This window comes from Mus musculus, chromosome 10, assembly GCF_000001635.26.
Source record: "Mus musculus strain C57BL/6J chromosome 10, GRCm38.p6 C57BL/6J".
NCBI lineage: Eukaryota > Metazoa > Chordata > Mammalia > Rodentia > Muridae > Mus > Mus musculus.
Genome location: NC_000076.6, coordinates 82,625,496 through 82,653,489, shown reverse-complemented (window position 1 = coordinate 82,653,489; position 27,994 = coordinate 82,625,496). Strand labels below are relative to the sequence as shown.

At 45.3% G+C, this 27,994-nt stretch overlaps 2 protein-coding genes across 8 annotated transcripts in view; one reads left to right on the top strand and one right to left on the bottom strand.

The window, feature by feature from the left end:
• The window catches only part of Glt8d2 (glycosyltransferase 8 domain containing 2), a 43,695-nt gene extending 40,636 nt beyond the window's left edge, over positions 1–3,059 (top strand). For 3 of the 4 annotated variants that reach the window (XM_006514255.4, XM_011243591.3, XM_030245335.1), the window contains exons 10-11: positions 510–622; positions 1,972–3,059. In XM_006514255.4, the coding sequence (XP_006514318.1) occupies positions 510–622; positions 1,972–2,141 (283 nt within the window). In that variant the 3' untranslated portion in view covers positions 2,142–3,059. The remainder of the gene's footprint in view (positions 1–509; positions 623–1,971) is intronic. The other variant, NM_029102.3, reaches the window with a different exon arrangement.
• Positions 2,691–23,676, bottom strand: Tdg (thymine DNA glycosylase). 4 transcript variants are annotated; one of them, NM_172552.4, is made up of 10 exons: positions 23,452–23,652; positions 14,614–14,789; positions 11,933–12,174; positions 11,400–11,469; positions 9,185–9,320; positions 8,957–9,039; positions 8,781–8,875; positions 6,097–6,268; positions 5,412–5,537; positions 2,691–4,912 (listed from the first exon to the last, which is right to left on the bottom strand). In NM_172552.4, exons 1-10 carry the CDS (start codon positions 23,472–23,474, stop codon positions 4,770–4,772), a joined length of 1,266 nt encoding a protein of 421 aa, NP_766140.2. In that variant the 5' UTR covers positions 23,475–23,652; the 3' UTR covers positions 2,691–4,769. The 4 variants fall into 4 exon arrangements, with proteins under 4 accessions (NP_766140.2, NP_001345446.1, NP_035691.2 ...); NM_001358517.1 differs by having other exon boundaries at positions 2,691–4,909; NM_011561.3 differs by having other exon boundaries at positions 23,551–23,652.
• Positions 23,677–27,994: the final 4,318 nt, after the last annotated feature.

The window sequence follows — 27,994 nt, the reverse complement described above, 5'->3', positions numbered from 1 at the left end:
TCCTACACCTATGTATCTCAGTACCATTGAACTTGTATGTAATTGTAAATACTATAGATCAGAATTTGATCTTCTGAGCCTACCATTAAAAAAACCCTGAGAGTTAGTGACAGGATATTAATAAGTATTAACATCGTGAATCTAGGTGACACATGTGAGAGTGTGGACTTAGGTGACATACATTGGGAGACAGTGGCTCTGGGCCAAGTACTGTGATTCTACATGGGAGATAAGGTTTAATGGTGCGTGCCTACAATCCCGGCACACGGGAAGTGGAGGCAGCAGGCTTGACTCCAGGTTTTCCTCTGCTGTATATGGACTTCAAGACCAATCTGCTCTACATGAGACCCCGTTTCTAACAACAAAAACTCCTGATTAAAAAAATAGGAGTTGGGGGGAAAGTAGAGAAGCCTTCTTTCTCTTAGGACCAGCCACATTAGCATCTATCTAATTCCTGTTAGTGAGGGCTTCTAACCAAATGTTTTTGTTTTTTTAAATCCCATTCTTAGAGAAAACCTCTACAGCAGCTCCCTGGGAGGAGGAGTGGCCACTTCTCCCATGCTGATTGTGTTTCACGGGAAGTATTCCACCATCAACCCACTGTGGCACATACGGCACCTCGGTAAGTCCTTCCAGGAAGCAGGGGAAGTGAACTTCTTACTCAGCGAACACCACCATGCTATAGCCCAGGGGTTCAGGCCCTAGGAGTGACCTTGGCCACCTCTCTGCCTTAACCCTCAGGCTCAGAATCTGCAAATGCAAATGGTGTCTTTAGTTGCCAGAGGGAAGTGAGCATTCCAGGATTCAAGATTCTGACTAGGGTTGGAGAGATGGCTCCAGTTAGGTGCGCTGGCTGTTCTTTGAGAAGACCCAGGTTCAATTCCCAGCTCCCAACTGTCTCTAATTCCAGTTCCAGGGGATCTGACACTCTCATGCAATACATGTAAAATAAAAATAAAATTTAAAACAAAGTATCTAAAGCTTACAGAGTGATGCTCAGCATAGAACTTCCATCTTGCGATGCTCCAGTGTACAGAGCCTACTGAGTGTGACCTTAAGACAGCTTGCACTTTAATGCTATCAGGCCAAAACTCTGTTCCCATAGATGTAAAATCCCATCAAAGTGGAGGTCAGTAACAAGTAGCATGAAGCTGGGCTGGGGATATGGCTCAGTGGATACGAGCACTTACCAAGCAAGCATGACACCACTTTGGATCCCCAGGACTCTTGCAAAAGGCAACAAGCATAGTTAGTGGCCATCAGTAACCCCAGCTCTCAGATAGCTAGGACAGGGTTCTCTGGGTAAGCTGGCTAGCTAGACCAGACACACCAGTAAGCTCTGGGTTTAAGTGAGAGACCACTGCTTCAATATTGGAGAGAAATTGAGGAAGAAACCTGATATCAATGTTGGCTTTCCAGACACGTGTGCAAAATGGAAAAAGGAAAAGGACAGACCCTGGAGCAGACTCAGTTTGACACTTGTGAATTACTAACTGCTGATATGCAGAAAGGGCACAACCTTTCTGAGGAAAAGAATCCCGTTTTCCCTATAAGGTTTGGAATCAGGCAAGAAATGTAAAGAGCCAGATTCTATTGTTTCTGACAATGCAGAGAGTGCCATGTAACTGACACTGTTACAAGGCCATGATCCTGGCTGACCATATTTTCTCTACACTCAATGGAGTTTCATTGTTGTTTATGGAAAAAACAACAGCAGAGGATATTTGTTATATAAATTATATCTGCATGACCTTCTAGAAGTACTGTAGAACACTCCGAGGAATGGCAGTATTAAGATCTCTTCACTATCATAACCTTAGGCTTATGTAATGTATGGTTATCACCAAGGGGGCTTATTAAGGTGTGACTCCTGCTAACTGGACACTTTTACCATAGCTTGTATCCAAGGTTCCATATAAAATCGTCGTCACTAACAAGCCTGTTGTTTATTTCCCTCCACACACACCGAAGGCTGGAACCCTGATGCAAGATATTCGGAGCACTTCCTGCAGGAAGCTAAACTACTCCACTGGAATGGAAGACATAAACCCTGGGACTTTCCTAGTGTTCACAATGACTTATGGGAAAGCTGGTTTGTTCCTGACCCTGCAGGGATCTTTAAACTGCATCACAATAGATGAAACACTCCAACAGTTAAAATACACCCTGGATAAAAATGGAACGGGCCCTCTGTATCTTCTAACACTGTTCTTTAAGAGCAACTCTTCTGATATATATGACCTATGGTGTAAGAGACAAATACTACTGTGTACAAGTTGAACCAAGGCCCACACAGATAGACTTAACTTCTTGAAGTTCAAACGATTGCCATGAGCAGCCCCTACTCATTCTTTTCTTTTGGTGTTTTGAGACAGGGTCTCGCTATGTACCCCAAGTCTCAACCTGAATGACAACTATATCTGAAAATTTTCAAAATCTCTATTTTCTCAGTTAGATATTTTGGGAGCAGTTCTTTTGTTTTACTTCTAAGATGGGATCTCCCTGGCTGGAGAGAGTGTTGGCTGTTCTTCCAGAGGACCCAGCTTTGATTCCCAGAACCCACATGGCAGTTCCAGGGGCTCTGACATTCTCTTCTGGCCTTCACAGGCACTGGGTACACATGTGATGCACATATGGAAGGCAAAATATCCATACATGTTTTCAAAATAATAGAAACAAGTTAGCCGGGTGGTGGCGGCACATACCTTTAATCTCAGCACTCAGGAGGCAGAAAGAGTTTAATCTGTGAGTTCGAGGCCAGCCTGGTCTATACAGTGAGTTTCAGGACAGCCAAGGCTACGGAGAGAAACGCTGCCTCAAAAACAAACAAACAAACAAACAGGGTCTTTCTCTATATCCCTGGATAAATTGGAACTCACAACTTCAAACTCACAAAGATCCTCATGTCTTTGCCTCCTAAGTACTGGAACTGAAGGCCTGGGCCACCACATCTGGCTGCAGGGTTTTCTTTCTTAAAAACAGGTTGCTAGTCTTGTCTTTTACAAAATTATAAATTAAAAAAATGTAGAATCTGTAAAAATAAACTATTCAAGCTTTTGTGATTTTTGTCATGTGACATGTAAGAGAAAGTAAGCCATCCTCAGGTTTCCAGTGGGGAGGAATACCATTAAATCCTGCTGGAGGAAAACCTGTATACTAAGCATAGCCATTCTTAATGTTTATTGTAAAAACGCTCAGACTGCGCATGTTTAAAATCTCAGTATTATTTAATGAGAACGCCCCACCCTGCCATGTACAGGGTGCCCCGCACTCGCTACTCACCCACCATGTTAAGGAAAAGCACCAGGAAGTACAGAGGGTCCTCATGGCTGCTCTCCAGAGTTATAATTTAAAGGTATTTCTCCATGGTAAAACTACAATAGTTACATACCAAGGCAATACTACATGCTTTACATAGTCCCATGAAAAAAAGAATTCAATTGATCCTAATCCCTGATGCAAGGCACTTCAAAGCACCCGCATAAAATGCCCATGTAAACAGCAGTGCAGTGCACCTTCCAAATAACATGACTTGTGCACAACCTGACCCAGACAGAAGGAAAAAGAAAGCCCATCACTGCCACAGCTAAAGGCATGTTAAAATTTCCACCAAGAGACTGCTTCCCTCATTGTTCACAGAACAGGCTACATAACCTTTGTGAGATACAAAACCCTCGTGGGCATTTCATACTGCCAAACCAGCACGCGCCAGGGGTGGGCACCAAGTCAGAGTGCTCAGGAGTGAGAGCGCTAGGCATCGCTGAACACGCACGTTTCCTAGCCACCAGCCCGGGCAGGCTGTCTGTAGCACCATGGAAAATGCATGAGCAGCCACAAAGGTACAAATTCCAATCAGCTCTTTCACGAGGCTCACTTAGTCCACAGTAATCAACAGTAGTGACAATAATTTTTAAATCATTGACAAATGATTAGCTTTCCCTAGAAGAGAAGTTCTGTATCAGTACATCCCATGTACACAGCACCAGTTTAAACAGGATTATCAAACACCTGCAGCAGCGCGTGGCTAACTGGAAAGTTCATTTCTTAGCGCTTTCCATGTCGGGATAAAATCACAACAGTGATGAACACTGACGGGGGATTCAGTAAAACAGAGGGGTGGCAACTGTCCAGGTTCTACTGCCTTCTCAGGAACCACAAGAGGCAGAGGCCAACGGCAGGGCTCAGGCCCCACTAGGTTTCTACTACCAAGCAACTGCCACACACACTACTGGGAGAGTAAGGGGGTCTGCGTGTGACTGCAACCCAGAGGGTTCTGAGTCCACCTCCAGCTTCGAGTCCACGGAGGGCGGAGGGTTAGTCGGCTTCCAACAGAGATAGGCACATCTGCCTTTCACCAGCTTGATTCTTAGTAGCATGCCCTACTTAGGCATTTAAAGGGATAAGGGCATATATAGGTATGCACAGTGAAGAATCAACTATAAATATTCCGACTGTTGCTTTTTTAAAATTACAGATTGAAGTGACTCCTCAGAGAAAACCGGTTTCTTCATAAATGAAATATAGTATATAAAAAGCTGGAATGATGGGTAGTTAAAATACAAAACTCAAGTACAAAACACCCTATTTTTCCTTTCCAAACTACATAGATTCATACAGTTGACTCTACCATATAACTGCTCCATATATAATTACACCACTAGCGTAAAGGACCATTAACACTAAAGCCCCTCAGTTAGCACACTGAGGCTCTCCGTCCTGAGGTCTGCATTAGAACTGCAGCCCTGAGCCCGAGCTGAGAGGCACCCTTCCTAAGCGTGGCTCTCTTCTTCCTGCTCTCGGGTCCCACAATTATTAAAAGAAGGGATCTGCTCTGCAAACGACTGTGCCATCCACTGCCCATTCGGAACATCGCTGGGGGCCGCTTCTCCTCTCGGCTCCGCACTGTGAGCTGCTGGGAAGGGAGAAAAAAAAATCTTAGTTCACTGTCAAATTTAAACGGATCTAATTAGGAGATTTTAAAAGTGCATTAGAGAATTATTAAAATACTGAGTTTTTAAAAACAATGATAAATTATTAATAGATTTTCAGACCGAGGATCAACAAATCATCATTTGCCACTCAAGGAGGGAAACACAAGTTGATTGGTTTACAAGCCAACTTAAGCATGACTTTAAACCCAGCACTTGGGAGGCAGAAGCAGGAGGATTTCTGAGTTCGAGGCCAGCCTGGTCTACAGAGTGAGTTCTAGGACAGCCAGGGCTACACAGAGAAATCCTGTCTTGAAAAACCTAAATAAATAAATAAATAAATAAATAAATAGCCCAACACATGTGAGAAGCTTTAGTTACTTCATTACATTACACATTAGTATTCTAAATCTTCAACAATCACTCTTTCTGTTATTCCCATCAGCCCAGTCCTCAGAAAGGACGAATCTGGAGGAAACATACTTAGCCCATTTGAAGCAATGCCACAAGGTTCCCCATTACATGGGTTTTCCCCATAGGCACCGCCGTAAGCTGCCTCATAGCCTGGATCATACTTTTCTTCCTTAACAGCCATCTTCTTTGCGTCCTCTGTGGGGAGGGAAAAGCAGGATTGAAACTGATGTTGTATAAAAGCTGTATTTTCTGTGCAAATACAGCCGAGTCATATAATTTGCTATTGTTATTTTCCTTTTAAGATATGTTATTTTTTATTTATAAGTGTGTGAGGCTGCATGAGTTTATATGCACGCAGATGCCTGATGGATGCCCTGGAACTGGAATTACAGGTGTCTGAAAATTGCCTGGAGTGGATTCTGGGAACCAAACCCTGGTCTTCTGCAAGAGCAGCACGTGCTCTCAACCACTGCCATCTCTCCAGCCTCTGCTATTGCCCTTCACGTTATTTATAGCATACACTGAATTAGCTTGTGAGAACTGGGAAAGTCCACTGCACCCAGCTTTAGGACGAGACATGCTCCTTGGACTCAGAGTACTGGGAAACCATGGTACAGGGACCTGTGCTCAGACACTAAGTTGTTATCATAGCGATTGGCTACAGTGCCATCTTCTTTCTTCCTGCTTTAAATCTGCGACTTCGTTCTGTTCTGTACACACAGGAAGCTGAGGAGGGAAGGGGATGGTAACAAACCTTGCGCAAGCTGCAGGTCAAATGTATACTGCACTTCCTGAACGTCCGCGTTGCGTTCAATGCCTTTCAGTTGGTCTCTCAAGTCCTTCAGCTTAATGTAGTAATGAACTTTGTCCTGGGCCCGGGGAAACTGAGCACATCTGGCGCTGGACGACGGCATGACGTAGCACAGCTGGGATCAAGGTTTCAGAGATGTTAGCAGCTGACTGAATCTACTCACATTGCAGTTAGAAAAACGGAACTTTATTTGGCTTAATTACTTGATGCTTATACGTAAAATCAAAGAAGCTGCATTTAAGATCCCCAAGTGTAGCTTGCTTTGAGTTCTTTTCTCATAAACTCTGGACAAAGCCTTGTCCATAATTAATTTAGAAATATCCCTAGAAGCTGGATGAAATACCAGAAGTGAATGGCAGCAGGGAAAGGCGTTTGCATTTATCATGCCGACTGATGACAAACTGTCCTTCAAAGAGCAGAAATCATTTCTTGTTCTATACATATAAGTGAGGAGATTAATATACTTATGGCAATTTTTAAGTTGGTTTCCTTTCATATATTACGATTATTTTGTTTTGAGACTGCCTCATCATATAATTATTTTCTATTTTTGATTATAGGATTTTTAGAAACTGATTAATGCAGATGTGTGGGTGTTAGCATGTTTTATAATAGCACATTTTCAAGATATTCTTTAATTAAAACGATCCACAGTAGACTGGCTAGGGGTAATGGCACATACCTTTAATCCTAGCAGAGACAGATAGGTTTGAGGGCAGCCTTATCGAATGCACACAGTGAGGCCCCTGCCTGCCTCTCTCTCCCTCTCCCACACAAATGAGAATAAAAAGAAGAAAGTAAATTGTTTTCACTTCCAGCTAAATCACTAGCAACATCAATAACTTCGTAGAATACAAGGTGGAAGATAGATGCAGGGCTGCCTAGAGAACTGCCACCGTTGCCATAGTTACCGCTTGACTGTCAACTGGCCCAGATCTGGACTCATTTTTGAAGGAACTTCAACAGAAGAATCACCCAGCTCTAACTAGCCTGTAGTTAGTTTTGAGGGGCGTGGCATGTGGCATGTGTACCAGTGGGAGGAGTTTTGAGGGGCGTGGCGTGTGGCATGTGTACCAGTGTGGGGGGGAGGAGGACTTGTGGGAGTCAGTTCTCGCCTTCCACAGTATGGGTCTGGGGATTGAACTGGGGTTGTCAGGCTTGGCAGAAAATGACAACCTCACTAAGACATCCTGCTGGTCCCACAAGGCATTTCCATAACCGCTAATATTTGAGAGACGAGCCAACTGTTGAGTACTGCCATCCTTAGTTTGATGCGCTTGTTTGTTTGCTAAATGTCTTTTTTAAAGATTTATTGATTTGTATGTACACTGGTGTTTTGTGTGGATGAATATCTGTGGGAGGGTCCCAGAATCCCTGGGACTGGAGTGACAGACAGGGTGAGCTGCCATGAGTGCCGGGAATTGAACTCAGTTCCTCTGGCTGTAAGCACAAAGCCTGAATTCTATATGAAAGACAGCTGAGCAAGCGAGTTAGGAATGTTCTTCCACAATCTCTGCTGCAGTGGCTGCTTCCAGGTTCCTCCAATTACCTCCCTCCATGATGGGAGGTAGCAGTGCTAAAGCACTTACTTGCCTTGCATGTGAGGAAACCCTACGTTCCATCCCCAACACACACACACACACACACACACACACACCACACACACACACACACACACACACACCACACACACACACACACACACACACACACACACACACACACACACACACACACACAGAGAGAGAGAGGGAGAGAGAGAGAGAATAAAAAAAAAGCTGAAGTGGTAGAGTATTGTCTAACATGCAAGTTTGATCTCCAGCACAAAAAAACAAACAAACAAACAAAAAAACCCCAAGACACACAAAACCCTATGCTTTACTTAAAAAACAAACAAACAAACAAACAAACAAACAAAAAACAAATGCTTGCAAATACTTTGTGGAAATTAGTTTGAAAATCACTATACAGGGCTAGACAGATAACTTAGTGGTAAGAGCTCTGGCTGCTCTTGCAGAAGACCCAGGGTTCAATTCCCCAGCACCCATGATGGCTTACAACTGTCTGTAACTCCAGTCCCATGAAATTAGATATCCTCTTCTGGCATCCATGGGTCATATGGCTGTATACAGATATATGTTATATACATTAAGCAAAACATCCATATGCATAAAAATAAATAACTGAATAAATGAAATGTTTAAAAAAAACCGGGAAGGCAAGTGAGAAAGCTTCAGAGCTGTCCTGGCACCTCTGATTATGTGACAGTACCTAACAGGCTGGTCTAACGTGTTCAGCTCTAAAATTAAGTTGGGGTTAAATATACAAATGAAGTAGGTAACTTTACCGGTGAGAATACCAATGTATACGTTATATACACATGTATGTCTGAATTTGTAAGTAACCAATGATGATATTCTGAATGTAGTACAAGCCAGTTCCTCTGACACTTAGCTGACAAATACTTTTTAAATAAAATTCTAACTACATCTGAAAGTCTAAGCCGGTAATTAATTAATAAAACAGGTGGATTCTCTTAGGACAAAAATGACACTGTCTGGGACAGATGGGAAGGACAGTCGGCTAGAAGCCCCTGGGCAGCTTACAGATGCACTCGGGAGACTTACAGTTTCTGTGTCTGGGATCTTGTGGGGTTGAAGCCCAAATTCCAAGTTCTTAACCTTTACTCCAAAAACTTCTTTACTGAAAATTTCATAAATACCTAAAATAAAACACAAACATATTTAACACTGCCCTTGTCATGAGCATAGAGAGAAAAGACAAAAATGTAAATAATTCTTACATTTTCCATTAAACACCGCTATTCGTGGCTGATATTTCTGCAGTTTCTGCACCAGGATGCGCCCTCCTTCCCGGAACTCTTTACTAGAAGTGAATGGGGAGGCGGTGAGGATAGAAACAGAGCAGTGTTTGCAGTGAGCGCCGTGAGGCGGCTCTCCACACGTTACACGCACTTTTGGATCGGGCACGAGGCGCCCGCAGCACCATAAACCTCATGTTTTATAGCTACCTAGACAGATCCTTGCTGCCCGGCGTCGTCCGTTCCACCATGTTGGTGAATCCGATGCCGTACTTGCCGGGTAAGGTGTGGTCATCCATGTGATTCAGCTGCACCTCACTCAGCCCCGACATGAACAGACACTTCCCTGTGAAAGAGGGCTCGGTTACTCCCACGCAAAGTGAAAGGCTTTTATTGAAAAACAAAACCAAAACCAAGAAAACCCCAAAACCATTGATGGAGTAGTTTACATCATGTTGCTAAAACTGGAGGGAAATAAAAGACTTAAAAAAATTCTTAAAACTTAGTAACCTACATCAAATACCATATTGAACAATGACAGCAGATTGAATACCATGGTAATTTCTCTCTGACTTTAATCATAATTTTCCTACAAGAAACTATTACCTTCTTTGCACACATAGCTTCAAACTGAGTTCTTACCTAATAATTGATAACATCACCACTTTGCCCTTAGGACTCCCCTCACCCCGACTAAACTCAAACCCCTTGAGGGTAGAGGAAACAGAGACACTTTCTCAGAATTATAAAATAATGGGCATGGTATGTTGCTCATTTCATAAGCACATTATTATTACTTAGCCTAAACACCTGCAATCTGACTCTCGGACAAGCAGTACTGTCTGAGGACACACACCACCCCGTGGGAAAGGATCTCTCTGTATGGACAATTTGCATGCGTAGAGCAATGCAGTAGCAGAACCTAGTTTAAAGCTCACCAGCAAAGAATGAGCCTTTGCTGCCCTCTCCTTCTATAGAAACTGTCTTTCGAGAATGTCTCAGACCCAAGCATTTTACACGTAACCGGTACCCAACAATCAATGAATTTCTTTTAAGGAACTTTTTCAGCTATTTTATGCGTATGGGTGTGTCTTAGTTAGGGTTTGTATTGCTGTGATAAAGACCATGACGAAATGCGATTTGGGAAGGAATGGGTTTATTTCAACTTACATCTCTCAGGTCACAATCCATCACTGAAGGAAGTCAGGGCAGGCACTCAAGGCAGGACCCTGGAGGCAGGAAGTGATGCAGAGGCCATGGAGGGTGTTCCTTACTGGCTTGCTCAGCCTGCTTTCTTATACAACTCAGGGCCACCTGCCCAGGGTGTGTGATCATCTACAGTGAGCTGGACCTCCCCATAGCAACCACTAATCAAGTAAGCGCCCCAGGGCCCAATGTAGTGGTGGCACTTTCTTGGTTGAGATTCCCTCTTGCTAAAGTACTCTGAGCTTGTGTCATAGTGACAAAAATAAATAAATAAATAAATAAACAAACAAACAAACCAAAACCAACCAGAACAGGGTGGGGTTGGTACCAAAAGAGGGAACTGGGTCCTCTAGAACTGTAACTCCAGACAGTTGTGAGCCACACTATCTTGGGATAGTTTGGAATCAAACCTGGGTGCTCTGAAAGAGCAGTCAATGCTCTTAACTAACTCTAAGCCACCTCTCCTGATCCATAATCAATACTTTTTATCTCTCCAAGAAAGTAACACTGACAAAAATCTGGGAACATCAATACTTTTGTCTACACTGCCACAGCAAAATGTTATTGTTACTATATCTATGGAGTGTATATACACGCACACATACACACACACACACACACACACATACACACACACACACATACACACACACATACACACACACACATACACACATACATACACACACACACACATACACACACATACACACACACACATACACACACACACACACATACACACACACACACATACACACACACACACTCAAAAAAAAAAATTAAGGCCACATGTCTTTAATCCTAGCACTTGGGAGGCAAAGGCAGGCAGGTGTCTCTAAGTTCAAGCCAGCCTGGTTACTGAATAGCCAGGACTAGAGAGACTCTGTCTCAAAACACCCCAGCACCTCACAAAAGAAGAAAACCTTGAAACCCTTGAGCAAGCACAGAGGTTGCCCAGCTGCAGAATACATGCTGAGCATCCTCAGAGTCGGCTCTGATACCCAGCTCCACAACCTCCAGGAAGTACTCTTCCATGCTTACTCCGCTATTACCAACGCTAATACCAACTCGCAGTGATAGACCCTTCATGTCCACACTCAGAGAAACATGCAACACGTGTAGCTTATTCATAATTCTTGTCAATGTAAAGTCAGCCCATTAATCCTACTAATAAAACTACCTCACTCAAAGTGACTTTGAAAAAGTTGACACTTACAGAAGTGATTTCCAGGCCCAGGGTAGTGATGTCCTTTGTAAGCAGCCATTAATCCCGGGTTAATGCCAATCTAGAAAACAAAGTAATTGAACACTTTTGTTTTTAAAAACTCAGACAAACATTCCATTATTCCATATGCAACATTCATATAAATGGCAGGCTGTTCTGTTACTACCCCACCACCCCTATTATGTATTATACTAAATTATTTTGTGTTTTTCCTTAAAAAAAAAAAAAAAGTTCTCTACCAAAAAGGGAAAGGAAACTCAAGAAAAGAAAACAGCCAGGCAGTGGTAGTGCAGCCTTTAATCCCAGTACTCGGGAGGCAGAGGCAGTCGGATCGCTAAGTTTGAGGCCAGCCTGGTCTACAGAGCGAGTTTTAGGACAGCCATGGCTACAGAGAAACCCTGTCTCGAAAAACCCTAAAACAAACCAAACCCCTCTTTTCAGAAGAGTGCCATTTGTAAGAACCCCTGCCAAGTAAGGCTAATCCTCTGGGCTATCTGTCGTCAAACAAGGAGGAAAAGCCTTACGATCACAATATCCAGATTGAAGGTCAAAATGTCAGGAAGAGTCTTGGTCAGAAGCTCAGCTTCAGAGACGCCGTTGAAGCGGTCCACTTTCCTTTTCACTTTAAACGCGTCTGTGATTTTCTCCTGCTTTTCCTTTGATTTTGTAGACTTGCCGGATTTCTTCGACGTAGCAGGTTTTTTGGGCTCCACTGGTTCCTGGGGCTCTGCTGCTCTGGGTTTCCTTTTCCTTCTCTTTGGAGCTTCTGAAACAGCGATTCCCAGAATGTGGTGGCAGAAAACATAGAAACCGCAGGCGACTCCACAGCAGTCATGATCCCACCCACGTATGTCCTTAAATTTCTGTCTCCTCTGCAGCTTCCCCTCCTATCCCTCTCCCCACCTAGGCACATTTGATGGTCACAGACTGATCTTCTATACAGCATCACTTGGGTTCTTGGTTCCCCAGGGATCTATATACTACTTTATAGGTATTCTAAGTACATAAATCGTTAAGTAAACACATTTTTGAACAAGGCCAGACAAGGTGGTCCACATCTTTAATACAAGCATTCAGGAGGCAGGTAAAGGTCACCCTGAACTATTATACTCGGATTCTGTCCTCAAAGGGGAAGGTTTCTAACTCACTTCCTACTGGTAGACACACAGGTGGCTTATGGCTTGTTTTAGAAGTCATGAGGCACAGACTGCTCCACATTTTCAGAGTGACTGGAAAGTGCTGAAGACAAGCTCTCTTGGGGCTGGCAGCATTGCTCAAAGGTAACTGTGTTCTCAGGACCTTCACACGACTGACATAAAGGCTGAACTATGTGTGTTGATACCCACTCTGCACATTACAGAGTGTGTGTTCCACCACCCACCATTTCTAGCCAACCAATGTCAGTCCTGACAGTCCAAAGTGTCTCTTGACAATGGTAATGTGTCTCCTGAGGCACAAAGCACTCTTGGCTGAGAAACAAAGTTATTCAATGGGAAGCCTGTGTTCCCTCATCTTTGACTCTCTGGATGCCTTCCTGTTTGCTCTGGCCCTATTATGGCTCTATTATGTATTTTCTCGGGCAAGCCTGGAAGGCTGCTTCAGTCGCTCCTTTCCAGGGTTCTACCACCACAGACTAGCAGCTGGAGATCCCTAGTTCTCATTGTCTGCAAACACAGGAGAAGAGAGGCGGAGACAACCCCAGTTAGGGGTGACCCTGGAATTATAAGGCAACTATGAGCACATTCCTCATAAAAATGCTGTTGCTGCTATCCACACACTTCAATCTATGTGACTTCCCTTCCAACTCCTCATCTGTGAGGCACTTCGTGAAACCAACTGCATGTCAGAAGTCTATGAGTGCTTTGGATAATGTTTGAGTCTGCCCACCAAAGGTTCCTATGTTTGATGCTTAGTCCCACAGTAGCTTTGTTGGGAGATGTGGAACTGTTAAGAGGTGAAGCCAAGTATGGGGTCCTTAGGTTAACCGGGGAAATGCCCTTAGAAGGGAATATCAGCTCCCGGTCTCTGTGACTTCCTGTCTGGTGATGTGATTCTCTCACATGAACCTCTGCCACTGTGGTACCATCCACCATGAGACCTTTCTTAGGGCGGAGCAAATAGTGAGGCCATGCCCCTAAACCTTCAGAACTGTGAACAAAACCCCTTCTCGGGGCTAGAGACATGGCACTGGCTGCTCTCACAGAGGACCTGTTTTGATTCCTGGCATCACTTGGCAGCTCACAACTTTCTGCGACTCCAGTTCCAAGGGGTCCCACACTGTCTTCTGGTCTCAGAAGGTACCAGACATGGAAGTGGTTCACAGACTTGCAAATAAAACACCCACACACATAAAAATTAACAGAATAAACAAACACACATACACCTTTTTTAAAAAAAATCTTACTCCAAAAGAAAAATGTTACTCAGCATCAAGTCCGTCATTATAATAATGGAAGGGACTACAACTGGTACTTTTCGCTTTCTCTTTCTCTCTCAGCATCTACGTGAAATACATCGAGCTGGAGAGATGGCTTAGCAGTTAAGAACACTGGCTTGTTCTTCCCAGCAACCACATGGTGGCTCACAACCACCAATAACGGGATCTGATGCCCTCTTCTGGTGTGTCTGAAGACAGCTGCAATATACTCATATAAATAAAATAAATAAATAAATCTTAAAAAAGAAAAGAAATCCATGTACTGTAGGCAAGGAAGTGCACCTTTAGAGTACTTCCCAACTCTTTCTCCACACCCTCTAGCCTTCCTCATATCTTCCCACTTAGACCCTCCAGACCTACTTTTAAACGCCCATCCATGTGAGTCACTCCTTGGCTCCCACTCTCTCAACAGCTCCCTACTGCTCTGGGAATAGCAGTGTGCACTCCTCAGGGTCCACATAAGCCTCACTGCCTCATCTGCTCCCATCTCACCGTCTCCTCTGCTCCATGATACTCAGGGGTTTGGGGCCTCAACTCCTACTCAGCTGGCACTGCCCCCACCCCCTGTTGTTCACAGGGTGACGTTTGGAGCTCCTATGTTACTGCTCTGCTGCCTCAGCACCTGGACCAAGTTAATGCCAATGCTGTGAGGTCTCTGGTCACTCATCCTGTGCCTGCTGCAGCGCCCAGTGTGCAGGAGCGCAGCATGTGTTCACTGATTGCTCTGCTGGAGGCGGAGACATTCAAGGGAGACCATGTAAGAACTACCTGGTGCAGGTTCCTGGACAGGAGCGTCTTCGGGCACCTGCTGTTCTGTCACGGTTGCCATGTTAGGAGCTACTGCTGGCACCTGCTGTCCAGTCGTGACTGCCATGTTAGGAACTTCTGCCATCATTTGTTGAAATGGAAATGAATACAAAGCTTGAACTTGCTCCAGAGAATAGCTGAAAGAACAATTAGGTACAATTTATGTTACCACAATAAAAGATACCCAAGGGTGAGTTAAATGACAAAGACTCTTCAGAATCTAAATTGTTTATAGCCAGATCATAGTCATTACTCAGGTAACAGGAGATTAGGGAGGTCTAGTCTCCTCTGCGAATAGAATACTTTCCTGACTTTACCAAGTGTACACACACACACACACACACACACACACACACACACACACACTTTAACTCTTAACATGCCACCACCACAACTTGCCTGTACTTTCTCTGAGATGAGATCACAGGAACTTTCAAGTTGATAGTCTTGGAGGACTATCAATCCATATGAATTTAAAAAATCATGGATTGGAGAGATGGCTCAGTGGTTAAGAGCACTGACTGCTCTTCCAGAGGTCCTGAGTTCAATTCCCAGCAACCACACGGTGGCTCACAACCATCAGTAATGGGATCTGATGCCCTCTTCTGGTGTGTCTGAAGACAGCTACAGTGGACTCACATATGTGAAATAAATAAGTAAATAAATAAATCCCCACATGCACTAATCCCATCTTGGCACAAGAATTTCCCCATCCGAATAGTGTAACTTAGGTTTTCTTTGGTTTCTTTGTGTGATTCTTTAAAAAATATATTCATTAAATTTGGCTTTTTTGTTATTGTTAGCCCTTTGTCTTAGTTGTTTTGTTGCTTACTACTTTATAGACAGAAGAACTGGATTATTTTGTAAATATCTGTTCAACCTACAAAACAAACAAAATTCTCTTCTGAGCATGACTCCATTAAAAGCAAAGCATGCAGGTCTTGCTGGCATGGTGAGGCACACCTATAATTCCAGCCCAGCTACAGAGAGACCCTGACTCAAAACACAGAAAGCAATCAATCAACGTAAATCCACTCTAAACCCTAAGCCTTCAAAGGAAGCAATTTCCAAAAGCCTTTCTAAAGTGGCCTAAAAGCAATGTTTCAAGCTGCTTCTCTCAGCACAAAAGCAAGGAACACAGACATAGGACACTACAGTAGTGTCTACTATAGCAGGATACATTACAGCAGTGTTTACTACAGCAGTACACTACAGCAGGATACTCTACAGCAGTGTCTACTACAGCAGGATACTCTACAGGGGGATACACTACAGCAGGATACTCTACAGCAGTGTCTACTACAGCAGGATACTCTACAACAGGATACACTACAGCAGTGTCTACTACAGCAGTGTCTACTACAGCTGGATACACTACAGCAGAATATACTACAGCAGGATACTCTACAACAGGATACACTACAGCAGTGTCTACTACAGCAGGATACACTACAGCAGTGTCTACTACAGCTGGATACACTACAGCAGAATATACTACAGCAGGATACACTACAGCATCAAATGACATGACAATACATGTAGAATGTATTCAGAAGTAAAGTGAGAAGGAATTTACTTCTTGGAGAGAGAAGTCATGCTTCCCATGGCAAGTTACTCTACTTAGCAGCGCTCTCTCTCTCTCTCTCTCTCTCTCTTTCTCTCTCTCTCTGTGTGTGTGTGTGTGTTTTGTAGGTCAGACCTGGAGAGATGGCACAGTGGCTCAGAGAACTCACTGCTTGGAGAGGATCCAGGTTCAGTTTCCAGCACCCACACCAGGCAGCTCTTAATCTCCTGTGACTCCTGCTCCCAGGGACTGGACACCCTCTTCTGGACTCTGTGCACTTTGATAGAGATGATGAACCCACTCCCCTATACACTCAAACACACATAAATAGAAAAGCAAAGATCAAACAAGCCACTTCTGTAATAAGAGTTATCTCAGTAAAATGGCCAAGTCAAAAGGTAACAACTGCTGGCCAGCAGTGGCACACCCAGCACCTAGGCAGGTGAAATCTCTGAGTTCAGGCCAGCCTGGTCTACAGAGTGAGTTCCAGGACAGTCAGAGCTACACAGAAACCCTGTCTTGAGAAAACAAAACAAAACAAACAAACAAACAAACACAAAATTTACATAAACTAAAGAACACCCTAGATAACCTTAAGTGGCACACAATAGATTTTCCCACACTGCCTTATTGTGTGAACTCTGCTTCCTTAGACTGTTCACTCCCAGGGGAGGAAAGCCTTTTCCTAGCTTAGCCCATTCAAGAACATGATACTAACAGCCACATGCGCCTTGAGACTTTCTGCCCATGAGCATGTATGATGTAATGAACAAAAAATACTCTGTATGTTTATCATGGCTTCTCTGCTCCTGCTTTGAATCCTGAGCTTTCACAGAGGCCCTGGAAAGGGCTCCCCCCTTTTATTTTTTATTTACTTATTTTTATTAGGTATTTTCTTTATATACATTTCAAATGCTATCCCGAAAGTTCCCTATACCCTCCCTCCGCCCTGCTCCCCCTACCCACCCATTCCCACTTCTTGGCCCTGGCATTCCCCTATAGTGGGGCATATAAAGTTTGCAATACCAAGGGGCCTCTCTTCACAGTGATGGCCGACTAGGCCATCCTCTGCTACATATGCAGCTAGAGACACGAGCTCTGGGGCTACTGGTTAGTTCATATGGTTGTTCCACCTATAGGGTTGCAGACGCCTTCAGCTCCTTGTGTGCTTTCTCTAGCTTCTCCATTGGGGGCCCTGTGTTCCATCCTATAGATGACTGTGAGCATCCACTTCTGTATTTGCCAGGCACTGGCATAGCCTCATAAGAGACAGCTCTAACAGAGTCCCTTCAGCAAAGTCTTTCTGGCATATGCAATAGTGTCTTGGTTTGGTGGCTGATTATGGGATGGATCCCCGGGTGGGGTAGTCTCTGGATAGTCTATCCTTTCTTAGCCCTGGAAAGGGCTCTTGCGCAGTACTGCCTGAAGTTCCCTCTTCAATTCCTCAGCACAGGTCACATAGGGGACACAGGATAAGAAACTATGAGAGGCTAGCTTGGGGTGCTGTATGCTCAAAGACAGTGAACAGGGGTCCTATCCCAGCGGACAGACACTTCTGCTTCAAGAAGGGTTCTGGGGAGAAGGTCAGGCACCTGTGAGGAAGAATATGAATTCTTCCTTTGAGGTTTTGTTTCTTACAAACAAACAAACAAACAAACAAACAAACAACACTCCAAAAGAGCAGTTGTTTGAAAAGTTAATTTTATGTATGTATGTGTGTAGCATGCACATGCAGTGCCTGTGGAGATCAGAAAAGGGGGCCCGGCCTCTACACCTGGACTTAGCCATAGTTATGAGCCTCCATGTGGGTGCTAGGAATCAAATCCAGGCCCTTGGCAACTGTTAAGCCTTCTCTCCACTCCCAAACTTGTGCTTCTTTAAATACGGTTCTCATGTTAGAGAATGGCTCAACAGAGTATCTTGCAGCAACATGAGAAAATACTATGCGGCTACTAAGAGTTCATTGGCATTTTGAAAAAAATATAGGAAAAGTATTACTTAAAATATTTTGTGCCGAGCAGTGGTGGCGCACGCCTTTAATTCCAGCACTTGGGAGGCAGAGACAGGTGGATTTCTGAGTTTGAGGCCAGCCTGGTTTACAGAGTGAGTTCCAGGACAACCAGGGCTCTACAGAGAAACCCTGTCTCACGTAGTTCAAGCTGGCCTCATCTCTACATAGTTCAAGGTGACCTTGAACTCCTGCTTCTCCTGGCTCTATTTCTCAAGTGTTGGGGTTATAAGCATGTATGATCATACTTGGCCATGAGAATTAAAGTTAGCATCGTGGGACTAGCTTCCTAGTGGATATAACATCTCTTATGTGGGTGCAAGCAAAACAAGTACATAGAAACCTTCATAACTTTGAATACTAGAAAACCAGAATTTTAGATAACCTAATTTTCTGTTGTTGAATACTAGTTAAATCTGCAAGTGACACAAACTTGCTTTTTGTTTCAATTCTTTCTTTTTTTTTCATTTCAAATGATTTGTGTGTACCTATGCTTGTCTGCATGTATTACGTGCATGACATGTATGTAGGACCAAAGGGAAGTCAGAGTCCCATAACTGGAGTTACAGGTAGTTGTGAGCAAGCCTGTGGGTGATGGGGAACTCATGCCCTCTGCAAGAACAGGCAGTGCTCTTGACTATTGAACCATCTTTCCAGCCCCCTGCTCAAAAGATTTAAAAACTATGTCGCACGCACGCAAGCAAGCACGCACGCATGCATGCAGCAACAAGGACTACTGAGTCATCACCCCACTTCCAGCCTCCCCTCCCTCGCTGTGATAATGCAGAGTTAGATTTAGCAGCCTCTACATTAAGCAGCACTAAATCTGCTCAAATCTGAACAGGCCCTGTACTCATTCCTTTCCTGGTTGGTATGGCATTACCTGAAAAAAAAAGCAACCTAAGAGAAGACCTCGTTCCCACACTCAGTTCAGCATACAGCCCGCTGTGCTAGGGAAGGCCCTTAGGCAGCGTGAGCCACTAGGTAGAGAAAGGGGAATGCGGTGCTTAGCAGGCTCTTTCCTTCCCCCTTTGTGGAGGTTGCAGGACACGAGAAGTGGGGAAGCCTTTTATTCCATATTTGGTTGACAGTCAGAAATGTTAACACAACTCACAATCATCCCAATTTCCTATAGAGACTGCCCATCTGTCGAAAGGCACACAGCAAGTGAGAATACTAAAAACTACAAACTAGGGGCTGGAGAGATGGCTCAGGGGTTAAGAGCACTGAGTGCTCTTCCAAAGGTCCTGAGTTCAATTCTCAGCAACCACGTGGTGACCCACAACCATCTGTAATGGGATCTGATGCCCTCTTCTGGTGTCTGAAGACAGCAACAGAGTACTCACATATATAAAACAAATAAAATCTTAAAACAAACCCTACAAACTAAGCTTAATGAGGCCTTGATGACATGCCCCGAGTTTAACTGTATCACAAACTGCTCTTGTGTCCCGAGATCTAAGCAACACACTTTATACAATCACTTCTGACTTTACTGACAAGGGGCATCCTTTGGAGGAATAAAGAAAGCAGAGCTGTGGTGTAATGAGAATGACCCACACAGGCTCAAATATCTGCACGCTCAGTTCCCACTTGATGAAAACTGTTTGAGAAGGATCTGGAGGTGGGCCACCTCAGCCCCGCCCCCTCTGCTCCTCAGATCAGGATGCAATGCTTTCAGCTGCTGCTCTAGCGCCCCAGCTGTCTGCTTCCGCTACGATGCCGATGGATTAACCCCCCCCCATACTGTAAGCATGGCCCCTAATTAAATGTTTCCCTTTATAAGAGTTGGTCATGGTGTCTTCATAGCAATGGGAAGTATCTTTTCCAGTTTTTCTCCCTTCCCTTTCTCCTTCTTGCTCTGGCCTCGCTCACTCTGGTCCATAGTTTGTTTGTTTGTTTGTTTTTTAATTTGTTTTTCATTACGGATGGTTGTGAGCCACCATGTGGTTGCTGGGATTTGAACTCATGACCTCTGGACGAGCAATCAGTGCTCTTAACCGCTGAGCCATCTTATCAGCCCTTCACTTAAGTCTTTAAACCTTGCTGCAAACTATATTCCCTTGAGCAAAGCAGGAGAAAGGCATAGACTTTATATATAGCCACTGGTAGCATCTGTGCCCTTTGCGAAGCTGGATGAGTCAGATAGGTACTATTCTTTCAAACTAAGCCTGTCATCCTGCCACCCCCACTGTCTCTATGCCTGGGCCAGTGACATGGTTGATCAGGTAAAGGTGCTTACCACCAAGCCTGGGGACTGAGCCTGATCTGAAACCCACAAGGTAGAAGAAGAAAACAAACTTGAGAAAATTTCCTGTGACTCACGTAGTGGCACATGGGTTCCCCGCCCCCCCCCCCCCCATTCACTCATGAGCGCATATAAGACGTTAGAGGTAAAATAATAAATAATCACCGTGCTACTGTCCCTCATCCCCACCCAACAGGCTTCCTAGGCTTGCTTCGCTCTGACTCATCCTGACACTCTCCTGGGCAGTGCAGTCCAACACCCAGCTTTACAGAGCAGAGGTCTGCAAAGGGGGTGGACTACTGACCACTGGCAGTACCTCCACACTCGGGGCAGGTCTCCTCAGTTAAACTTCTCTGGAAACACCCTAAGGACAGATCGGAGGTGTGTCTACTAGGTGATCCCAAGTCAAGTTGATTCCATGTCTAGGTGATTCCAAGACAGCGAGAAACTCCACAGGCTCCACACCTGCCATCTATGTGAAATGTCATGGCTCCGGAGCTACACAGAAGTGCCCATTCTCTTTTCTTCCCGTATCTGCTGGTATCACCTGCTCCATACTGCTTCATTCTTCTGCAAGATGCTGCTTTCTTCTCTCTGAGACCCATCCTACCAACTCCTACAGACCTCCTGTGCCCAGAACTGCTTCCTACAGCTGCCTGTGGTCTCTCAATACACACACACAGCGGATTAGAGGTCTGTGGAAAGTCGCCACACTGTATGCCTGTAATCCTGGCACAGAAGCAGAGGAAGGAGGATGCCTATGAGACTGAGGCTTGCTTGGGTCTACATAAGCAAGACTGTCTCAAAGCTAAAAAAAAAAAAAAAACCAAAAAGTCTATCTAATACGATTCTGATCTGCTGTTTTAAATCTTTAAAGCTTTCTCTAGAAACACTAAGAAACTTCTTTAATTCTAAGTTATTTTACACTATTTTAAGGGTCTAGAGTGCTGTTTTCAAAACACCTCTGAGCATCTCATTTGAACAAGGATACATCCTACTGAACAGCCACAAACAATGACCAGTGCTAAACAAGCTCAACGCTGCACAGGGGACTGGTCTGGTTTGCTCTCTATCAAATGCTACCTACTGAGATCTGGTTGTCCCTCTCCCTCCCATCTCAGGGATGAGATCTTCACATGCATCAGCTTTTGTTGCGTAGCCCTGCCCCTCTCCCCCCATTGGTTAATAAAGATGCCTACAGCCTGGGCTGTGAAGAAGAGAGGGGACAGAACGAAGGTTCCTGGGCTTGGGGTCTCAGGAGGGACCACCAGAGAGAGGTGAAAGAAAAGTCTCCATGGGGTAGGAGGATCTTAGCACATGGCCCCGAGGGCTGGCCTGATGCAGCAGGATCAGCCCAAACAAAACATGACACGTGATGTCTCGGGGCTACTGACAGGGAAGCAGACAAACTAGCATGGAGGGCCGATATCTGCCCAGCTCTAGTGCTTTTAAGCCTATTATAAAAATCGAAAGAACTTTGTGTCTTATATTTGGGAACTAAATGATCTGAGGTGAGGTAGAAACCCCCAAATGATATTTACTGCAACACACACAGCTCCAGGGAGCTGGCAGTGTGGACCGTGAAGGAACACCACATACACATCTGCTGCTGACAGCGCTACACGGAGAATGCACACTTACCCGTGCGTTAGCTCCTACATGCAGAGTGCAGGAAGACTTTAGGACTAGTCAGAATTTCCAGTTCCTGCTGGGCCTGGGAGGAAAGGCCCATAACCCCAGCCATCTGAGAGGCTGAGGCATGAGGCTCATGAATTTAAGGTCCACCGGAGCTACAGAGTGAAGCCAAGGGTAGCCAAGGCAACACAGCAAGACCTTTCAAAATAACGAGTAAGAAGATGGCTGAGGGACATGACTCAGTGGTAAGCTTGCTTAGCACACTGGAGGCTCTGGGCTCAATCCCCAACCACACACTCCCAAATAATAATAAAAATCTGGGTTCATTTTTAAATCATTTCAGTAGTATGACATCAAGGTCTTACACACACACACTATTTAGTCTTGGGTTAGAGAGAGAGAGAGACAGACCACACACACGTACACACACATGTAATATTGTGCCTCTTTTTGTTAATGATTCACTATTGCATCCATTCAGCATGTATTTATGTAGACTCCAGTTCAACCTATCAGTTCTACAAACCCCTCTGAAAGTTGGGCCGGCATATTTCCCACTTTCACCAGCAGGTCCCTGGCACCCTGTAGTTGGTAAAGGCTTTAAGATAGGTCTACCTGTCCTGTGAGTAGAGGCCCTTCTGCAGTGTCCCTTGGATCTTTGAGTGGTAAACCAGACTTTCATTTCAACTCCCATGGACTGCCATCAGCCCCCGTCAATCTGCTCAAAGATGTACCATAATACAGCCGTCGAGTGGGAAGGCGGGCTGAAGACAGAATCTCTTGCCTAAGTTCAATGTCCATTTGCCACTTAGAGGCAAGCTAATTCTTCGCCAGGCAGGGCTAATACCTAAATCTCCATTCCTTTTACCTGCGAAGACCTTGCCATTTTGTTTTTCTTAGCTTTCTGCGAAGAGTCTAAATCCCCAAACCTATACTTTGTCAGGCCCGCCCTGACATCCCCATTACCACTAAGGGACAATTTTAAAGACCATCCCAGAATGAAAGACATCTACAGATTGACTTCTTAGCGTGTTATACACACTCCACAGCAATAGTATCTATCCCGCGAGGATGAGAAGGACCCCGCAGCAACCGCGGCCACAGGGTACCCGCTTCGCCTTTACAGTCCACGGTGACGGAGGGTGAAGAACCGCGCGGGCGGAGGCTGCGGCCGGGCACACACCACCTTTTAAAGCTCGCGGGTACGGGAGGCAGAGGACGTGCGCGGACCTGGGAGGGGGGGGGGACGTGTGGGGAGCGGGGAGGTCCCCACTGCGCACGCGCAAGCCGGCCTTTGTGCGGGCCGCGGCCCTGACCGACCCCAGCCGCGAGCGCCCGCGTTACCTGCGCGCGGCCTCTGCGTCCATGGCGGCGCCGCCGAGGGTACGGCCACTCCTGCCGAGCCCACGGGCGCCCGCTCTGCCGCTCAGCGCGCGGACTCACCACAGGATCGGGGCGGCCGGTGGATGGACGGCGCTGGCCTCGGCCCCTCCCACGCTGCTACATCACCGCGGCGAGTCCCCAGCGCACTTCCGTCCCCCTCCGAGGAGGCCGGCGGCCTCGCCATCACGTGATGCTGGCCAGGCCAATGGCGTGTCCTTTTCGGGGCGCCCCGACCGCCGCTTAGCCTTTCGGGAAACGTGGATCTCGGCGAGGATGGGGAGCGCCCGGCTGACGTCAGCTTTTGTGGGCTCTAAGTTTCCTTGAAGGTGTGGGTTAAGGGTGATGGCCTTTAGGATGTATTATGCGTGGTGGCAAATTCATGTCTTTTCACCTCAAATTTTGTGCGGATTAAAAGCTACCTGACTTGGGGCTCACAGAGCCTGAGCTACCAACCAGGGAGCTTTCAGGAGCTGGACCTAGACCCCTCTACACGTTTGTAGCAAATGTGAAGCTTGGTGTCCGTGTGAGTCCCCTACAAGTGGAACAGGGGCTGTCTAGGTCTCTGTTCCTTGCCAGTGGACCCAGCGCGGACTGGGGGAAGAGGACTGCGTGTTTCCTCAGTGGGAAAGGATGTGCCTACACTTGCTGAGATTAGATGTACCAGAGTCTTACCCAAGTGGGGCTTCCTCTTCTCTGAGAAGAGAAGGGGGCAGGATTTGTAAGCGTGGGACTGGGTGGGGGTGGGGCTGTGAACGGGACGTAAAGTTAATTAAATTAAAATGAAAACAACCACCCCCTCCCCCGCAACTATGTGTCTTGGCTGGGCGACCCAGCATTTGCATAGACAGTGGCAGGCAGAACTAAGTTCGAGGCTGGCCTGGTTTATAGAGCGAGTTTCAGGACAGGCAATACTACACAGAGAAACTCCGTCGTGAAAAACTAAAATGATAATTATAATAATGATAAATAAATATTGTGCCTTACACAAAACAACATTCTTTCTTTTCAATTGTCTTTCTTGTCAATTCCTGTGATGAGGAGTAGGGCTGATTGGAACTGGAAAACCTAAGATTGGAAGCCACCAATGTTTGGGCCTCAGTTTACTAATCTGTAAGGGGAAGCTCTTGGTAGATTACAAAGATTTCCATAAACAGTTGTCTACGTTGGAGATGGACAAACACTCGCCTAGATGCTAGATGCATCTCTGCTTTAGAACCTTAGACAGCAATCTCACCTCGATTTCTCGGAGGTTCTTTTGGTTTTTGAGATAATTACAAAACTGTGTACCCCTGACTTGGCTTAGAGCTTTGCAGCTGTAGTCCAGGCTGGCCTCAACCTGAGGCAAGTCTCCTGTTCACTCTCTTGCATACTGACTGGGATTACAGGGCATGTATCACCATACTTGACTTTCGGAGGTTCTAAGAGTTTGTTTGTTTTTTTTTTTTAGATTTATTTATTTATTTATTTATTTATGTGAGTACACTGTAGCTGTCTTCAGACACTCCAGAAGAGAGCAGTCAGATCTCATTACAGATGGTTGTGAGCCACTATGTGGTTGCTGGGATTTGAACTCAGGACCTTTGAAAGAGCAGTCAGTGTTCTTAACCGCTGAGCCATCTCTCCAGCCCCAAGAGTTTTCATTTAATTTCTTTTCAATGTCTGCTGTGGGTGTTTGGCCAGAGAGTTGTCTAACGGCGTCTAGCCCTCTCCGTGAATCCCAGAGTGATGACACCTAGGCTTTGAGGTAGCCTCTTGTCAGCGATTGTTATCTGAGATTTGAGGGGGTTGTTCCTTCAAAGGGTTTTACAGTATCAGTCCTTAGACGTACCTGGCAGACCAGGTAGTCTCCTGTGTCTGAGAATCTTGGGCAATGGCTCCTTCATAACCCCTAGATCATAGAAGAGGTTTGGGTATGCAGAAGTTAACTTGCTAAAAGTGCCTTTTATGTAACAATAAACAACACTTCTAGGGGGCTGGTGAGATGGCTCAGCAGTGTTTGGGAGTCCTGTGGAAAAGTGAGGGATAGAAGTGAGCAAGGACACCACAAGAAGACCTACAGAGTCAACTAACCTGGGCCCATGGGGGCTCACAGAGACTGAACCACCCACCAAAGAGCGTGCAGGGCTTGACCTACGCTTCCTACACATTTGTAGCAGATTGAAGCCTGGTCTTTATGTGAGCCCCCACCTGTTCTTGGATCCCCTTCCTCTAGCTGGACTGCCTGGTTGGGCTCAGTGAGAGAGGCTATGATTAGTCCTTCTATGACTTGATGTCCCAAGATGGGGTGGTAGCACTCACTTTGGGTATCACCTAAGTGAATGTTGTCAAGTGACTGTACTATGAGGAGAAGGGAGGGAGTAATGGGAGGGACTTGTGAGGGGAGGTTGACTGGGATGTAAAGCAAATAAATAAATAAATAATGGGGGCACTTCCAGGAAACTTGCCACCATTCAGTCCTTGAGAGGCTGATCACTCATCCCACCATGTCTCTCTTCCATTGTCCCGAGGAATCCAGAACACTGACATCTTCGAGTGTTAGGCTTCCCTGTTTCTTTAGGTTACGTGGCAGAAAATGGTGAGAAGCCCGACTGAATTAGATTGCCTGGTTTGTTTCACAAGAGGCGTTGGTTAAATTACAATGATCTCTCCCTTCTGTGATGTGAGCTCAGAGATGGCCAGGGCTTTGTGCTCCATATGTATATATTTTTAATCCTAGGATATTTTAAAGGGAAGCATATCGGCAGCTGGAGTGATGGCTCAGCTGTTAAGAACACCAGCTACTCTTCCAGAGGACCTGGCTTCGATTCCCATATGGTGACTCACAACTAACTGTCTCTAACTCCAGTCCTGAGGGGTATGACATCCTTGTCTTATTTCCTGGGGCACTAGACCTGAAAGCAGGGGCACAATAACCTGCAAGCAAAGCCACATAGATGCATAAAGTAAAATACATATAAAACAGTGAAAACTCTACTTAGAAAAGAAACAACTTTGGGGTTGGAGAAATGGCTCAGCTTGTAAGAGTAGGTGGGACTCTTGCAGAGGACTAGAAGGACGTTGAGTTGAGACAGCATTCACTTAGGCAGCTCACAGCCATCACTAGCTCCAAACTAATGGATTCCATGGGCACCTGTGCTCACACACATGGACCCACACATCCCCATATGTATGTAATTCAAAACTTTTATTTTCCAAAAGGGCTGGGCTATGGTGGCACACACTTTTAGTCACACTGATAAGTTTTTTTCTCCACTGGTGAACTGAGCCAATTCAAACCAGATTAAAATGCATATAACTTCTGGTTTATTGGGAAGCTGCTCTCCTGGTAAGTTTACTGCTCCCAAGGAAGGAGGCAGGGGAAGTCGCCATGGGGAAGGAGAGAGGAGGGGGGAAGAGAAAGAGAGAAAGTGTGTTCGCATGAGAGAAGGAAAAGGAGGAGGAAGAAGAAGAAGAAGAGAAGAAACCAAAATGTCTGGGTTATGTAGCAAAGAGCCTCTGTGGGAAGGGCCGCCCAGCCCCTGGGCTGGAAAGTTCAGGGCAGGGATTCGAGATAGGGCCTGAGGGATGCAGGAGGTCCCGGAGGCCAGGTCTGCTCTGGTATGTAAGATATGCACCTCAGCTGTTTGTTCCTAGGGTCTGAGGCCAGCCTGGACCACATAGACTGAGGTGGTTTGAATAAGCATGATCCCTATAGAGACGGACCATGTATTTGAATGTTTGGCTCATAAGGAGTGGCACTATTAGGAAGTATGACCTTGGTGGAGTAGTAGGTGTGGCCTTGTTGGAGAAAGCGTATTACTGTGGGGTAGGCTTTGAGGTCTTCCATGCTCAAGCTATGCTCAGTGTGGTATAACAGGCTCTTGGTGCCTGTGGATCAAGGTGTAGAACTCTCAGCTTCTTCTCTGGCAGCATGCAAGAAGAAGAAGCTACCTCCCGACTCTGATGAACCTCTGAAACTAGGCCATTCCCAGTTAAATGTTTTCCCTTATAAGAAAACATTTAGTGTCTCTTCAGAACAATACAAACCCTAACTAAGATAGAGAGACCTTGTCTCATAAAAGGGTGGGGAGGGGTAATAAATTTGGAATTTATTTAAATTTTTAAGTGTCTCGTTATACTACTAAGGAAAAGATAAAGCATAGATTGGAAAGAGACATTTGCAGTGTATCTGATAAAAGGCTTGTATCCAAAATAAAGAACAGTTTACAGTTTAAAAAAAAAAACCAAACAGGTCGATTGAGCTGGAGAGTGTGTTTAACACACATGCTTTTCTTGCAAAGGACTGGAGTTCAGTTCCCAGCATCCACATGGTGGTTCACACCACCTGTAACTCCAGTTCCAGAGTGTTCAACACCCTCTTCCGACCTCTGAGTGCACAGGCATGCACATGGTACATACATGTAGGCAAAACATTCAAATGCATGACATTAAAGAGATCTTAAAAAATGGGCAAGAGATTTGAACAGATACTCCACCAAAGGATACAAGTATACAGAAGTCTATG